This window comes from Oncorhynchus nerka, linkage group LG28, assembly GCF_034236695.1.
Source record: "Oncorhynchus nerka isolate Pitt River linkage group LG28, Oner_Uvic_2.0, whole genome shotgun sequence".
NCBI lineage: Eukaryota > Metazoa > Chordata > Actinopteri > Salmoniformes > Salmonidae > Oncorhynchus > Oncorhynchus nerka.
Window position 1 is genome coordinate 84,172,284 of NC_088423.1, and position 19,219 is coordinate 84,191,502.

A 19,219-nucleotide genomic window follows, 5' to 3' on the forward strand; every position below is an offset into this window, starting at 1 on the left:
ATTCCCAGTCATGGGAAATTTGATTTCAATTTACTTGTTTGCTTATATGAACTGTAACTCAGTAAAATCTTAGAAATTGTTCCATGTTGCGTTGATATATTTGTTCAGTAAGAAAGAGAAAAACACAAAGCCAAAGTTTGACATTTGTATTTTTATTGATACACTACTGTAAGAGCCTAAATGCAAGGTATTCCCTTTAAATACATTCAAAAAGCACTGCAGTCTTAAATTACAAAATGGTTTTAAAATACAAAATGTACATGAAATGACAATACAAGGTTCCTGTAAACATCAGGTAAAACCTGTATTTCCCTTTTCTTTTACAAAACATATATTTATAGATATATGTACCCAACCGTTAGGAATGACATCCATTTCAAAGTATCAAAAATAGAGTTCTAATGTCAGTCTGTGTTGCTTTTTACCGGTATGTAAAATGGGAACATATTGTTTATCTTTGGTTTTACAGAAGAGGATGGCAGAGAGCGAATGGTTACTGAATTTAATGCTGCTCTTGTTTCTGGACTCATATGCCTCATTCACACTATAGAGCCAAGCTGAGCTGTACTGGGCTGCCCTTTTTACACATCTACATAGTGCTGGAACTGTCCTGGAAAGGACCATGTGAAAATGAAACATCCAAGCCAGCACAGTACGGTTCTGATCAACTCTATACTGTGAATCAGGTAACAGTCTCACAAGCAGCACCAGAGCCAGCCCTTCCTCTTGTAACTAACGTCCTACTGTCCAAAATATATATTCTCAAGTAAATTATTAACCCAGAAGAGCATACAGACAACAAACCAGTAATTCATATTCAACACATGAGTTAAGGCCTTCCTATAGTTTAAATGAACAAATAGTGACATTCTCTCCTCACTATTTGAAAAGGTTTTACACATGAAACAAAAGCCACTAGAGATTATTACAAACAAACCAGTTATTTTGTACTCGATGCCAAATATCACGTTGTCATGATGCTTTCGTCATGGTTTGCATAGTAGCCTAATGCATCTGTGTGCTTGTATTGTACAGAACTGAAATTCATTATAAAAAAAACACTTATCTACAGTTTATTGGGTACAAACGCACACATCCAAACTTAATATAATCTACTAAAACGCTTGCACTGTGTCCTTTACAAGGCAGATTCACTGACTGGCCCTCTGGTATGCAGGACTAATAAGTATTGTGCTGATACTCAAGAAGGCTGCGTTTATACAGGCAGCCCAATTCTGATATTTGTTCCACTAATTGGTTCTTTGACCAATCACATAACTTTTTCAGAGCTGATCTGATTAGTGAGAAAAAGATCAGAATTGAACTACCTGTGTAAACAGAGTCTTGAAGTAACAGAACCAAGCATCTCTGCTGCATCTACAACTATAGGCATCAAGGTTATTTTTTAATTTAAAAAAAAAATGTTTTTAAAGGCATCAGGCAGGTTTTTTGTGTATAGCAGAATTATTTTCTATTTCTGATTGGACATGATTGACAGTTGTCATTAGCAACATCCTCTCAGAGAAAAAAATATACATGCAAGAATATACATATATCATTGTCCAATCACAGAGAACATGTTAAGGCAATAGGAGTTGTTCCTACCCAGACCAATCAACATGTTATATTACAGCATGGCTAAGTAATGTATGGCATACATACATACATCTATCCAGCATTCAGAATCACATTCTGTAAACATCCTTATGATGATGTTGGACTGGAATATGTTGCTTTTTAACACTTCGTTTTGTCATTTTCTTTGGACTTTTTGTTGTTGTAATTCTCAGGCAAACTGAAAATCTTTTTATTATTGCTATCAATATTCCATACATTCGCAGTCTGTATGTCTCCCCAAGGAGGAAGATTGACAAATACATATTTTTGTTAAAGTACCATCCTGAAGACAAAATGATAATTTGTCGTGATTGTCTTGATGTGCAACACACAGGGGGCCTGGAAGAACCAACAACATACAAAAATGAAAGTCATAAAAAAAAAAAAACTTAACCTTGTTCATTAGGGGTGGTGGGGGGGGGCTATACATAAATACAGTATATATAAATGACTATCTATAAAATACTTTTATCAACAGTTTAAATCTGCAGTTTTCAATGTGTTATATTATTTCCAATAGTATGTGGATTGAAGCTGCTTTACCCTCAGAAGGTATGGTTGTTACAAAGTGGAAGGCAGAGTCTCTGGGCCCAGTTTTTCAAAAGTTATCTGATTGGATTTCTGCAATCAGATAAAATTACATGTTAGAATTGGGTTTTTCAAAAGAAAACACAACTATTCTGATCCTCCAGATTTGGTAATCCAATCTGACCATTAAAACAGGATTAAATGTAGTTTTTGCATTTTTTTTTTACTCAAAAAAGGTGATGATGATAGTTTTGATGCCTAAAATGTGGATTATGTTGATCCCACTAGAAGGGTTGTATTCAGGGTGGATTCAGGGTGGATTCAGGGTGGATTTAGAAAAGTGTCATATTTTATTCATGTAGTTTACTCATCTCTGTTTCCCCATGACAGTGTAGTAGTACCATAACCTGTCCACTAGATGGAAAGGTGTCATATTTTATTCATGTAGTTTACTCATCTCTGTTTCCCCATGACAGTGTAGTAGTACCATAACCTGTCCACTAGATGGAAAGGTGTCATATTTTATTCATGTAGTTTACTCATCTCTGTTTCCCCATGACAGTGTAGTAGTACCATAACCTGTCCACTAGATGGAAAGGTGTCATATTTTATTCATGTAGTTTACTCATCTCTGTTTCCCCATGACAGTGTAGTAGTACCATAACCTGTCCACTAGATGGAAAGGTGTAGGCCTGTTGAAAGCACTGACAATCTGGATTCTGTGATCTTCATGTTGTGGATCAGAATGATTCTATCTAATTATTTTCTGAAAAACTGGCCCAAAAACAGCCAGCTCAATCTGATCCTGGATTGCAAAAAAGGATTACAGAATCCGGATCATTCTTATCCAGATTAAAAGTTTTGAAAAACTGGGCCCAGGGCATCAAGACAGTTAGTGTGCATCCACAATTACACCCGATTCCCTGTATAGTGCACTACTTTTGACCAGTATGCTGGCCAAAAGTAATGCACTATACAGGGAATAGGGTGCCATTTCAGACACTCTTTAGTTATTGCATGACAGAGTTCAGAGGAACACAGGTCCGTCTTGCTCTGTGGATAATTCAAACACCACCTTTAATTAAACTCCAACGAGTCTACTTACAGTTACATATATATATTTACTTGTCTTAACGGGCTACCTCGGTCTGGAGAAAACCAGTGTTCATCTATCCATCGCATAAAACATATTCATCGAAAGTCAAGCGTCTCCATATCACAAACTCAGAAATCCATCTCATTCCTATAAAAATCTAAGTCATACTCTGCATGAAGAGTCAGCTGTACAAACAAACAAGTGTTTATCATCCTATCATTCAAAGCTGCTATTTAACAAGGTTTATAAGGCATTTGTTCAACCTGAAGAGGAGGATTGGGGAGTCAGGAGGAGAGTAGTAATAATACACAGATACAGTGGTTTCAGAAGGTATTCAGACCCTTTGACTTATTACACCTTTTGTTGTGGTACAGCCTGAATATAAAATGGATAATATCTACACAATAACCCATAATGACAGTAAAAACATGTTTTATAAATGTTTGCTAATTTATTTAAAATGAAATACAGAAATCTAATTTACATAAGTATTCACACCCCTGAGTCAATACTTTATAGAAGCACCTTAAGCAGTGATTAGAGCTGTGAGTCTTTCTGGGTAAGTCTCTAAGAGCTTTGCACACCTGGATTGTGCAACAATTAACCTTTTGGTTGTTGATGGTTGTTGGTCATTGCTAGACAACCATTTTCAGGTCTTGCCACAGATTTTCAAGCAGATTCAAGTCAAAACTGTAATTTGGCCACTCAGGAACATCCACTGTCTTCTTGGTAAGCAACTTCAGTGTAGATTTGGCCTTGTGTTTTAAGTTATTGTATTATTGTATTATTATTATTGTATTAAAAGTGAATTCACCTCCCAGTGTCTGGTGGAAAGCAGAATGAACCCGATTTCCCTCTAGAATTTTGCCTGTGCTCCATTCTGCTTATTATTTTATTTAAAAGAATCTCCAGTCCTTATCGATTACAAGCATACACATAACATAATGCAGCCATCACTATGCTTGAAAATATGGAGAGTGGTACTCAGTATTGTGTTGTATTGGATTTGCCCCAAACATAACACTTTGTACTCAGAACAAAAAGTTAATTGCTTTGCCAATTTTTTTTGTAGTATTACTTTAGTACCTTGTTGCAAACAGGATGCATGTTTTGGAATATTTTTATTCTGTACAGGCTTCCTTCTTTTCACTCTGTCAATTAGGTTAGTTTTGTAGAATAACTACAATGTTGTTGATTCATCCTGTTTTCTCCTATCACAGCCATGAAACTCTTTACCTGGTTTAAAGTCACCATTGGCCTCATGGTGAAATCCCTAAGCCGTTTCCTTCCTCTCTGGCAACTGAGTTAGGAAGGAGGCCTGTATCTTTGTAGTGACTGGGTGTATTGATACACCATCCAACATGTAATTAATAACTTCTCCATGCTCAAAGGGATATGCTCAATGTCTGCTGTTTTTTTTTACCCAACTACCAATAGGTGGCCTTCTTTGCGAGGCATTGGAAAAACTCCCTGGTCTTTGTGGTTGAATCCATGCAACTTATGTGACTTGTTAAGTTCATTTTTACTCCTGAACTTATTTAGGCTTGTCAATACAAAGGGGTTGAATACTTATTCACTCAAGACATTTCAGCTTTTTATTTTTTATGAATTTATAAAGAATTCTGAAAACACAAGTCCACTTTGACATTATCGGGTATTGCGTGTAGGCCCGCGACAAAAAGGTCTACATTTAATATATTTGAAATTGAGGCTGTATCACAATTTTTGGGGGAAAAAGTCAAGGGGTGTGAATACTTTCTGAAGGCACTACATGGCTGGAAGGTCACTAGAAGTGTGGAATGTTGCATATTACAGATCCCAGTCCAGCACCAGAGACAAAGAAGGACAAGGGTGATGGGGGTGTCGCAGTGGGGCTGCAGTACTACCTCTACACTCCCAGGGGGTGCTCAACCAACCGGGGTGTTTGTACCGTCGAGGTCTATGCTGGTGAGAAAATCATGAGTACAGTATTCAACCCTTCTTTATTCCTACTGAGGGGACCTATTGTTCCTCACTGAGCACTACACTGTTAGGGACAACATTGTGAGGGAGGGTATATTACATACTCCATCCAGACACCCTGAGCAGAGTTTAGCTGCTTAGAAACCGTTTAGGAGGTGATCACTCTGCGGATCTGAGCCCAGGACAGAGAACTAATGCTAAAAATGAACCCGAAGTCAACTGAACATGTTCCTCGTCTTTCTGCCACTCACTGACCCCAATAATCCTACAGTTTGTCACCACCCTGCGGTGTTCTCCTGTTTTATAATCTGATGTATATAGTGGGGCAAAAAAAAAAAGTTGTCAGCCACCAATTGTGCAAGTTCTTCCACTTAAAAAGATGAGAGAGGCCTGTAATTTTCATCATAGGTACACTTCAACTATGACAGACAAAATGAGAAAACAAAAAATCCAGAAAATCACATTGTAGGATTTTTATGAATTTATTTGCAAATTATGGTGGAAAATAAGTATTTGGTCAATAACAAAAGTTTCTCAATACTTTGTCATTGTTGGCAATGACAGAGGTCAAACGTTTTCTGTAAGTCTTCACAAGGTTTTCACACACTGTTGCTGGTATTTTGGCCCATTCCTCCATGCAGATCTCCTCTAGAGCAGTGATGTTTTGGGGCTGTTGCTGGGCAACACAGACTTTCAACTCCCTCCAATATGGGGTTGAGATCTGGAGACTGGCTAGGCCACTCCAGGACCTTGAAATGCTTCTTACGAAGCCACTCCTTCGTTGCCCGGGTGGTGTGTATGGGATCATTGTCATGCTGAAAGACCCAGCCACGTTTCATCTTCAATGCCCTTGCTGATGGAAGGAGGTTTTCACTCAAAATGTCATGATACATGGCCCAATTCATTCTTTCCTTTACACGGATCAGTCGTCCTGGTCCCTTTGCAGAAAAACAGCCCCAAAGCATGATGTTTCCACCCCCATGCTTCACAGTAGGTATGGTGTTCTTTGGATGCAACTCAGCATTCTTTGTCCTCCAAACACGACGAGTTGAGGTTTACCAAAAAGTTATATTTTGGTTTCATCTGACCATAAGACATTCTCCCAATCTTCTTCTGGATCATCCAAATGCTCTCTAGCAAACTTCAGATGGGCCTGGACATGTACTGGCTTAAGCAGGGGGACACGTCTGGCACTGCAGGATTTGAGTCCCTGGCGGCGTAGTGTGTTACTGATGGTAGGCTTTGTTACTTTGGTCCCAGCTCTCTGCAGGTCATTCACTAGGTCCCCCCGTGTGGTTCTGGGATTTTTGCTCACCATTCTTGTCATCATTTTGACCCCACGGGGTGAGATCTTGCGTGGAGCCCCAGATCGAGGGAGATTATCAGTGGTCTTGTATGTCTTCCATTTCCTAATAATTGCTCCCACAGTTGATTTCTTCAAACCAAGCTGCTTACCTATTGCAGATTCAGTCTTCCCAGCCTGGTGCAGGTCTACAATTTTGTTTCTGGTGTCCTTTGACAGCTCTTTGGTCTTGGCCATAGTAGAGTTTGGAGTGTGACTGTTTGAGGTTGTGGACAGGTGTATTTTATACTGATAACAAGTTCAAACAGGTGCCATTAATACAGGTAACGAGTGGAGGACAGAGGAGCCTCTTAAAGAAGAAGTTACAAGTCTGTGAGAGCCAGAAATCTTGCTTGTTTGTAGGTGACCAAATACTTATTTTCCACCATAATTTGCAAATAAATAAAAAAAATCTCATTTTGTCTGTCATAGTTGAAGTCTACCTATGATGAAAATTACAGGCCTCTCTCATCTTTTTAAGTGGGGGACCTTGCACAATTGGTGGCTGATTAAATACTTTTTTTGCCCCACTGTACATGTGTAGGTGGGTGAATCTGAGCTCTTTTGCTGTTATGAAAGGTTTGTTCATGTGTGTCTGGAGGGTCTTTTTGTGGACTGGTAGGTCCATGAAGTGTAAAGGGGAATCTCAGCCCAGTCTGTCCTGCCTAGAGGCAGGTAAAGTCCTGTGGTGGAGGTGGTGGTGTTGGGGCTGGTGAGGACACTGCTATGCCCAGCTGGGTGTGTGGAGGCCTGGCCACGGACAGCGCTACGACTGGGCACCGCCACCAGGGGACTGGGACATGTCTCTGCCGATGATCTCATTCACTGGAAACACAAAGAGAGAGGATACAGGTTCACTACAGCTGAACAACACAGTCCAGAGGGTTTATTATTATAGGCTACTAAACCTTAGCAAGGCTTTCTTCAACTTCAATTGACCCAAATTTTGAGGCCACATTGATTGTCATATATTATCAAGAAATCAAATCTAAATTGTGTTCCTGAATGCATTCGGACTGTGGGAAAATACAAATGTTTACCAGCAGAGGGCGATGTTACCCCGCTCACTTACTGACTACTCTGAACACAGAAAAGTTCAGCTTCAGCATATCACAGTGGAGAGATAGAGGGGAAAAACTCATACATACACTGGCAAGACCCAGAGATTCAACTCACAGCTTTGGAATGACAAAACCACCGTCAACAACCAGAAAGCGAGGGGAAACTATTCCATTCACTGCCGTGTGTCATTACCGTCAGACATGACCTTTGACAGCGTCCAAGATATTTAGTCTTTACCACCACAACATGTCGACTCCTATAAATATCATCCTCCATTTATTGAATGGCCTAGCGAGCACCATTTCTCTATTGCGTTTCTTCATTTCTTCCACCTCTTAATGGAGCGTGAGTACATTTCCTCTGGCCTATTATTGTGGGTTTGCGAGCGTAGTAAATGGGCCTGTATAAAACTAATCCATTGTTACAACACATGTTGTCGACCCCAGAGAGGCACTCAAGCACAGTGCTGTAGGTAATTACTCTGCCAGGCAGAGCTAGCTAGGCCTGATATTAAAAAAATGAGTTATTCTCTCTCTCGCTCTCTGGCGGTGGGGCATGTTGGAGATGCCTCCAACAGAGGCCTGACTGTTACAGGGGTGCCAAAGCTGTTTTCAGCTCACACCGGGTCCAGCGTGGCTCAGCGGGAGGACCAGCGGGGAGCCTGTAAAAACCACAGCCGTAAAGTAAATCAACTTCTAACCCCCATATCACGCTAACTGAAGCTGCATCTGGTTAACTACAGTACCTGTGGAACGAAAAGGAGGGTGAGAAAGAGAGAGAGGGAGAAAGAGAAGAAATAGAAAAGAGGGAGAGAAGAGAGAGGAGAGAGAGAAAAGAGAGAAAGAGGAGAGAGAGAGTGAAAGGAGAGGATACGTAGCCTGGTTTGGTATTTGTGGAAAAAGTGAAGATATTTTCCACACAGCAGCGACTGGTAGCTTTGCATTCGTGCAGCAGTGGCGGCATTCATACACCGTTCATTTCCTGATGTGGCACATTGGTGTCAAAAGTCAAGGCAGGTCAAAGAGACAGAGGGCAAAGAGAGGAGAGGGTTTGACTATCTGGTTTAGAGCGAGGAGATGGTGAGTGAGTCCTCTGACACACATTGAGACAGATAGACATGCAGGTATTCAGCCAGACCTGTCCATACACCACAGTATCAGTACCAGCCCTGCTGCTTGGGGATTCCTATTCTCTTACCTACAACTGGCCACTTGTTGTGCAACTGTCTGTTGTGAAATCATACATTTAATGGCCCACTGTGTCTGATGGACAAGTCAGCATCTGCTTCATATGGGTCATATTATATATGGGTATTTATATATGTGGTATATTATTGGTAGATGGAGTGAGAGGAAAATTAACAGTCAAATCATGTGTAGATTAAATTCAGAGTATTATCGAGATATTAGGGAATCCGTTCAAATTAATTCATCTTAAGATCTTCCCTTTATATTTCTTAACCACATTTTGCTGTGTATGGGGTTAAATAATAATTTATTCATTAACACAAATCAAGAATGATACTTTTTCATCAATTTAATTAAAAGCCTTGATATTCTGTATTCCAGTTGTTACCCCCATCCCTAAGATTCATCAGCTATATATCAACTGTTACCCCCATCCCTAAGAATCATCAGCTATATATCAACTGTTACCCCCATCCCTAAGAATCATCAGCTATATATATCAACTGTTACCCCCATCCCTAAGAATCATCAGCTATATATCAACTGTTACCCCCATCCCTAAGAATCATCAGCTATATATCAACTGTTACCCCCATCCCTAATAATCATCAGCTATATATCAACTGTTACCCCCATCCCTAAGAATCATCAGCTATATATCAACTGTTACCCCCATCCCTAAGAATCATCAGCTATATATCAACTGTTACCCCCATCCCTAAGAATCATCAGCTATATATCAACTGTTACCCCCATCCCTAAGAATCATCAGCTATATATCAACTGTTACCCCCATCCCTAAGAATCATCAGCTATATATCAACTGTTACCCCCATCCCTAAGAATCATCAGCTATATATCAACTGTTACCCCCATCCCTAAGAATCATCAGCTATATATCAACTGTTACCCCCATCCCTAAGAATCATCAGCTATATATCAACTGTTACCCCCATCCCTAAGAATCATCAGCTATATATATCAACTGTTACCCCCATCCCTAAGAATCATCAGCTATATATCAACTGTTACCCCCATCCCTAAGAATCATCAGCTATATATCAACTGTTACCCCCATCCCTAAGAATCATCAGCTATATATCAACTGTTACCCCCATCCCTAAGAATCATCAGCTATATATCAACTGTTACCCCCATCCCTAAGAATCATCAGCTATATATCAACTGTTACCCCCATCCCTAAGAATCATCAGCTATATATCAACTGTTACCCCCATCCCTAAGAATCATCAGCTATATATCAACTGTTACCCCCATCCCTAAGAATCATCAGCTATATATCAACTGTTACCCCCATCCCTAAGAATCATCAGCTATATATCAACTGTTACCCCCATCCCTAAGAATCATCAGCTATATATCAACTGTTACCCCCATCCCTAAGAATCATCAGCTATATATCAACTGTTACCCCCATCCCTAAGAATCATCAGCTATATATCAACTGTTACCCCCATCCCTAAGAATCATCAGCTATATATATCAACTGTTACCCCCATCCCTAAGAATCATCAGCTATATATCAACTGTTACCCCCATCCCTAAGAATCATCAGCTATATATCAACTGTTACCCCCATCCCTAAGAATCATCAGCTATATATCAACTGTTACCCCCATCCCTAAGAATCATCAGCTATATATCAACTGTTACCCCCATCCCTAAGAATCATCAGCTATATATCAACTGTTACCCCCATCCCTAAGAATCATCAGCTATATATCAACTGTTACCCCCATCCCTAAGAATCATCAGCTATATATCAACTGTTACCCCCATCCCAAAGAATCATCAGCTATATATCAACTGTTACCCCCATCCCTAAGAATCATCAGCTATATATCAACTGTTACCCCCATCCCTAAGAATCATCAGCTATATATCAACTGTTACCCCCATCCCTAAGAATCATCAGCTATATATCAACTGTTACCCCCATCCCTAAGAATCATCAGCTATATATCAACTGTTACCCCATCCCTAAGAATCATCAGCTATATATCAACTGTTACCCCATCCCTAAGAATCATCAGCTATATATCAACTGTTACCCCCATCCCTAAGAATCATCAGCTATATATCAACTGTTACCCCCATCCCTAAGAATCATCAGCTATATATCAACTGTTACCCCCATCCCTAAGAATCATCAGCTATATATCAACTGTTACCCCCATCCCTAAGAATCATCAGCTATATATCAACTGTTACCCCCATCCCTAAGAATCATCAGCTATATATCAACTGTTACCCCCATCCCTAAGAATCATCAGCTATATATATCAACTGTTACCCCCATCCCTAAGAATCATCAGCTATATATATCAACTGTTACCCCCATCCCTAAGAATCATCAGCTATATATCAACTGTTACCCCATCCCTAAGAATCATCAGCTATATATCAACTGTTACCCCCATCCCTAAGAATCATCAGCTATATATCAACTGTTACCCCCATCCCTAAGAATCATCAGCTATATATCAACTGTTACCCCCATCCCTAAGAATCATCAGCTATATATCAACTGTTACCCCATCCCTAAGAATCATCAGCTATATATCAACTGTTACCCCCATCCCTAAGAATCATCAGCTATATATCAACTGTTACCCCCATCCCTAAGAATCATCAGCTATATATCAACTGTTACCCCCATCCATAAGAATCATCAGCTATATATCAACTGTTACCCCCATCCCTAAGAATCATCAGCTATATATCAACTGTTACCCCCATCCCTAAGAATCATCAGCTATATATCAACTGTTACCCCCATCCCTAAGAATCATCAGCTATATATCAACTGTTACCCCCATCCCTAAGAATCATCAGCTATATATCAACTGTTACCCCCATCCCTAAGAATCATCAGCTATATATCAACTGTTACCCCCATCCCTAAGAATCATCAGCTATATATCAACTGTTACCCCCATCCCTAAGAATCATCAGCTATATATCAACTGTTACCCCCATCCCTAAGAATCATCAGCTATATATCAACTGTTACCCCCATCCCTAAGAATCATCAGCTATATATCAACTGTTACCCCCATCCCTAAGAATCATCAGCTATATATCAACTGTTACCCCCATCCCTAAGAATCATCAGCTATATATCAACTGTTACCCCCATCCCTAAGAATCATCAGCTATATATCAACTGTTACCCCATCCCTAAGAATCATCAGCTATATATCAACTGTTACCCCCATCCCTAAGAATCATCAGCTATATATCAACTGTTACCCCCATCCCTAAGAATCATCAGCTATATATCAACTGTTACCCCCATCCCTAAGAATCATCAGCTATATATCAACTGTTACCCCCATCCCTAAGAATCATCAGCTATATATCAACTGTTACCCCCATCCCTAAGAATCATCAGCTATATATCAACTGTTACCCCCATCCCTAAGAATCATCAGCTATATATCAACTGTTACCCCCATCCCTAAGAATCATCAGCTATATATCAACTGTTACCCCCATCCCTAAGAATCATCAGCTATATATCAACTGTTACCCCCATCCCTAAGAATCATCAGCTATATATCAACTGTTACCCCCATCCCTAAGAATCATCAGCTATATATCAACTGTTACCCCCATCCCTAAGAATCATCAGCTATATATCAACTGTTACCCCCATCCCTAAGAATCATCAGCTATATATATCAACTGTTACCCCCATCCCTAAGAATCATCAGCTATATATCAACTGTTACCCCCATCCCTAAGAATCATCAGCTATATATCAACTGTTACCCCCATCCCTAAGAATCATCAGCTATATATCAACTGTTACCCCCATCCCTAAGAATCATCAGCTATATATCAACTGTTACCCCCATCCCTAAGAATCATCAGCTATATATCAACTGTTACCCCCATCCCTAAGAATCATCAGCTATATATCAACTGTTACCCCCATCCCTAAGAATCATCAGCTATATATCAACTGTTACCCCCATCCCTAAGAATCATCAGCTATATATCAACTGTTACCCCATCCCTAAGAATCATCAGCTATATATCAACTGTTACCCCCATCCCTAAGAATCATCAGCTATATATCAACTGTTACCCCCATCCCTAAGAATCATCAGCTATATATCAACTGTTACCCCCATCCCTAAGAATCATCAGCTATATATCAACTGTTACCCCCATCCCTAAGAATCATCAGCTATATATCAACTGTTACCCCCATCCCTAAGAATCATCAGCTATATATCAACTGTTACCCCCATCCCTAAGAATCATCAGCTATATATCAACTGTTACCCCCATCCCTAAGAATCATCAGCTATATATCAACTGTTACCCCCATCCCTAAGAATCATCAGCTATATATCAACTGTTACCCCCATCCCTAAGAATCATCAGCTATATATCAACTGTTACCCCCATCCCTAAGAATCATCAGCTATATATATCAACTGTTACCCCCATCCCTAAGAATCATCAGCTATATATCAACTGTTACCCCCATCCCTAAGAATCATCAGCTATATATCAACTGTTACCCCCATCCCTAAGAATCATCAGCTATATATCAACTGTTACCCCCATCCCTAAGAATCATCAGCTATATATCAACTGTTACCCCCATCCCTAAGAATCATCAGCTATATATCAACTGTTACCCCCATCCCTAAGAATCATCAGCTATATATCAACTGTTACCCCCATCCCTAAGAATCATCAGCTATATATATCAACTGTTACCCCCATCCCTAAGAATCATCAGCTATATATATCAACTGTTACCCCCATCCCTAAGAATCATCAGCTATATATCAACTGTTACCCCCATCCCTAAGAATCATCAGCTATATATCAACTGTTACCCCCATCCCTAAGAATCATCAGCTATATATCAACTGTTACCCCCATCCCTAAGAATCATCAGCTATATATCAACTGTTACCCCCATCCCTAAGAATCATCAGCTATATATCAACTGTTACCCCCATCCCTAAGAATCATCAGCTATATATCAACTGTTACCCCCATCCCTAAGAATCATCAGCTATATATCAACTGTTACCCCCATCCCTAAGAATCATCAGCTATATATCAACTGTTACCCCCATCCCTAAGAATCATCAGCTATATATCTGAATACAATTACAACGTCTCAAAGTCATTGCACTCCTGTTAAACTGGTACATTCTCAAAAATCCCCCCAAATAAATTTGTCTCAGAAAAAGTAATACATCTATTTCAAACATAATTTTACAGTATCGACAATGAATACTGTAGCGTCAACTGTACTTGCTAGTTGACTACCATTAAAAAAAGCAGTGAAAACTTATTGGTGGTTCCATGATAGAAATAGAGGTGTTTATTTGTATTTGTTTGTGTGATCTGTGAGCTGCTACTACTGCTGATGTGACAGAGGGAGGGGCAGGCCTTTGTGCTTGGCTGGCTAGTCACTGTCTCTATCCTGTTGGTGTGGGCGGATGGTTCTTCCTCTCCCATCACACACGGCTATCTATCTTCACACATAGACTGTATTTCTCGGTTAACTGCGACAGACAGCTTTACATAAAACATCAGTCTACAACAATGTATCCACGTTCTAAACACAGCACACGAGCTGAAATGTTCAACTAAAAATGAACCATTATTGTATGTGTTTAATGTAAGTCTCAAGCACAATGTCTATCTGCAGTTGTGTCTGTTTAGAAAACTTTCCACAGAACACACACAGAACACACACACACACACAGAACACACACAGAACACACACACAACACAGAACACAACACAGAACACACAACACAGAACACACACAACACACACACAACACACACAACACACACAGAACACACACACAACACACACAGAACACACACAGAACACACACAGAACACACACAGAACACACACAGAACACACAAAACGATGCAAACTTCCACACGGGCATTAGATATCCTATTAATCGACTACTGGTAAGGTTTCAAAATGGGCTCTAACAAGACTGACAGTTAGATAAAATATTATCAATTAGGCCTATAATCTGATGTAGATCTGGGAAAAATCTTTCAAATTGTGCTTGACTTCAGTAGTTTCATACCTGAACCAATGTCTCAGATTGACTTGTTTTATGACTGCATCAGAAACATGATGATTTAGCCCAGCTTACTACAGAGAACCCTGGGTCTCTTTAACCCTCTGGAAGGGAGATCCTCTTTATATGACTAGGAGGGGGGGTCCCTATTAAGCCAGGGAACTGCTCCTCATACAGTGAACTGTCATTTCACTTCTAAGGCATAGCTCTCTGGTCCTAGGGCTAATCTACTTTACTGAATGTGTGACTAAACCAGCCCATGAACATGACTTCCCTCCCCATCAGACCAGTGTCACCTCTCAGAGGTGTAGTGGGGAACGAACCCTTCAATCACTGTGACTTAGGCTAATTACAGTCAAAGACAGAGAGTCCCTCCTCGATCAAAGTCCATCAGTGTACTGATTGGTGGTAAAACTAGGTTTTCAGTGTGTGTCATGTTATTATCTCAAAGGGGAAACTCACATGAATCACTTTACCCAAACATAGGGGAGAAACAGACTGCCCTTGTTAAATCTACATAGTGTGTCCTTTCTGACCCCAATTCTTTTCTTGGCTTTTCTTTGTTTCCAATCACACAGTGATCTTTAACGTCACGTAACAGAAACGAGACGACTTAAAACGTTCCAGGGTTGCTAGGCTAACATCTCTTTTTTGCTTGTTTAACTGTAGCTCTGTAGTCTGTTACTCTAGTCTGACACGCTGCCAGAGAGACAGATCACAGTAACAGTAGAGCTCCAGTCAGAACACTATAGCCTCATTAGAAACACTGCTGCAGTTTTAACAAAGTCACTCATCTCTGTGAATCATCTGTGGATTTCACATTTGTAAGTGATTCACAACACATGTCTTTTGATCCGGCCCCTATAATGTCTGCTCACAGGAAGCCATCAGATGACCACAAGAGTGAGTTACAAGGTGGAAGCCAACAGGATTGGAGCCAGAATGGCCATCCTAATATGTTGGAATGGTAGCCAACAGGATTGGAGCCAGAATGACCATCCTAATATGTTGGAATGGTAGCCAATAGGATCCGGAATGGCCAACCAGAAGATTCATCTAAACTTCTACCACAATAGACCATGACCTTAGGATGTGCAGTAGGGATCAGATAATGACACATTCTATGTGTCTGCTGCATTTCACAGTGACTAAACACCTAATGGCACTTAATGGCATTTTAAGAGATTTGTCCGGACTGGAGGCTAGTTTAGTGAGTTAGAAGAATTCCTGCATCCACATAACTAGAATGGCGGATAACTGCAGTAACCTGACTGCCATGTGGAGATGTGATATGGTGTGTGTGTGTGTGTGTGTGACTCAACAGTTCTCTGAGACACTTGACATATACACTCCCCTTACAGCAGCTGTCACACAAAGCACACTACAGGGTTTAATAGGGATATCAACTATAACAGTGTCTCTCTATTAGGAAACACAAATCAACAATGACATCTAAAATAGACAAGCTAACCGATAACACAACCCACGAGCTGGTACAAGAGACCATTTGCATACAAACAAGACAATATTATATTCAAAACATTGATATGGGACTCTGTAAACAAATAAAAGGTTTCTCTTTCTGTTTTCCTGGCTGAAGATCAATGTCAAATTCCAACATTACCAAGGATCTCCGGCCTGGGCACTCCGTCTGCCTGCCGCTGGCCAACATCTTGACGGAGAAACACACTGAAAAGCACGCACACACAGACACAGAGAGAGATAGGAAGACACACTGGCAGGACCTGAACCCCAGAGCCCAGAACCTGGTGCTGGTGCTACACTGCCAATACCTCTGCCTTCATTACATTCCTAAGTCTTTCATTGTATGGAAAGACGACAAACAAAGTGGGTTTCCACTTGTTCCAGGGCCGGCGGTGTGTGTTTAACTAGCTGAGTTTGGTCAGGTCCAGGCCTGATGCATTTTCCTACCACTGTTGTTTTTTCCTCACATGAATAGAGAGTTGTGTTATTTATCTGCCATACTCGGTTAGAAGTTAGAAGCAGCCACTGGCTGGGCTGGGACTTGGACCAAGCCACCAAACCACAGAGCACCAGAGTACTCAGGACTCTGGAAACCGAGGCCTGCTTGACCCAAACTGACCAGCAGCATGGTGCCAGGGTTCTGTGACTTCCGTCTAGTGGTAGTGCAACCTGTAGACTAGAGGTTGGTTCCCTGGGTCTGTAGTAGTAGAGACGGACAGGGCCTACCTCACGGAAGGGATTGGAGTCTGGTGAAAGCTATGTTTCAGGAGCCGTAGTAACAGACCCAGATTAGCCCATGTTTTAAATGTAGACGTGTGTGTGTTTATGTCTGTGTGTTGTTGGCTATGCTGTGTCAACAGGGACCGTGCACATGCTCTGGGAGGGGCATTGCTCGTGTATTTCTATATAGAGTTGTGCCTGAGAAAACTGCCTAAAGTATGTGATTAACTACTGTGTGCACAGTGTTTACAATGTGTGGCGCCATACTCATAGTACTGACGTGAATATGGCTGTTTTTGGTGGGTGCATTTACTGTGTGTACTATGTGCCTGTGTCTCTGTGTGTGTGTGTGTGTGTACACTATGACAGCGCTAGAAATAAGTGTGTGTGCCTGCTCTATGTCGTTGTCTCTCACAAGAAGAGCGGGAGCAGCAGGCCCGGCCTATTATTAACCCAGAATGCCGTGCTCACGGCGAGAGGCAGCTGTGGCCCGAGCAGGAGAGCAAACAAAAGATGCAGGCACGCCGTGTCACACACACACAGCCTCCGCTACCCCCCCACCCATCTGCACTGTGTATGTGTGTAGTCTGTGCAAACACAGGGCCAGCTGATTAATTAGATGAACACACGGGTCGGCACCACAAGTGGTTCAGTCTGTCACCATGACGGCCGTAATCACCCTCACAGGAGGGTTCACTCACATTCACACGAGAGGAAGGGGGGAGCAAGGTTGCACACACCTACAGCACGCTATACACACTACTGTACAATCACTGTCCCTGTTAATAGTGCACTCACATTAACACTGTTCAGGAAGATTGGAAATATATTGACACTAAATATGGACACTAAACCAAATATAGACTACTGTACCTACCAATAAAGAAGCAGAGGTCCTGTACACAGCAGTTTCCTTTCAGCTGTTAGTTTTAGCAGAAGAACTGCCTCCTCCTGCCTATTACTGATACATACATACTCTTTGTTATAAACCTGTTTATTGGAGATGATAATTCATCTAGGAGTATGAGAAGTGAGGATGCATTTTTGGGTGCATACTGCCAGTTGGGTGGGATCCTCAACTCGTCTGTCCATCTGTCAGTAAGTCTGTGCCACTCCTGACCCCCCCACACCCACAGTAGACCTACTGCACGCACACACACACGTACGTACGTACGCACACACACACACACACACACCCTCTACATGGCCCCTGCGTGGTGTACGTCACCAGTCACCAAGGCCATCTGTTAGCTCACCACAGCAGTTTTACACTGTGACATGGTGGTACACACACACAGACTTGTGCTGACACAAGTCTATGCAGGCAATAATACAGTGATACTCAGGGGCGCAACTTTGGTTTTAGAAGTGGGGGGGGAACTAATATTATATATATTTTTAAATAGTAGGATAAACACTCCAAACAGCCTACCCGACCGCTCGGAGGCGTCCGCATGGTCCTAAAGCACACAGTTGCCTTGTTTTGTATCACATTCCAATGATAAAACTGGGGAGGGACAAAAATGCAATTCCCCAAGTGAAAGTTGCACCCCTGGTGATACTACTGTATACTGAAATCCTACCAGGGAATAACTATCATATCAAAATGTACATATCAGCACTGACTGACATGTAACTAACTGACCCTGTTCTTAGTTAGACTACTAGAACTCAGACAGATAGACAGACATCAACAGAAAGACACACAGATAGTCTAGTAGACCAGAGTTCAATCATTTCAAAGACATTTGAAAAGAAAAGTAGTTGAATATTGGAATGTATTTAGAAATACACTTGGAAAGTATTTGAAAACACTCAAATACACTCCCATGCATTTAACCCAGTTATTTTAATATAGTATTTGAAATAAGTATTTGAAAATACAGTCAGACTTGATTTGGATAGTCCAGATTTTTGCTCTGTAGATGCTCTATAGATGGTCATACTATCAACAAACTATCTGTTGATAAACAACTGCTTGCTAAGGTTAGGGTAAGGATTAAGTTTAGGGTTAAAGTTAGAGCTAGGGTTAATAGATAGTTAGTTGAAATGTTACTGATAGTCTGTAGAGCATCTACATATGGACTATCCAAATAAAGTGCTACCGAAAATACT

At 40.9% G+C, this 19,219-nt stretch overlaps 1 protein-coding gene across 1 annotated transcript in view; it reads right to left on the minus strand.

Moving 5' to 3' along the window:
* Positions 1 to 131: 131 nt before the first annotated feature.
* The window catches only part of LOC115124215 (nuclear factor of activated T-cells, cytoplasmic 3-like), a 97,552-nt gene continuing 78,464 nt past the window's right edge, over positions 132 to 19,219 (minus strand). The window contains 1 exon segment of the mRNA XM_065013201.1: positions 132 to 7,370. Within this exon segment, the coding sequence (XP_064869273.1) occupies positions 7,312 to 7,370 (59 nt within the window). The 3' untranslated portion in view covers positions 132 to 7,311.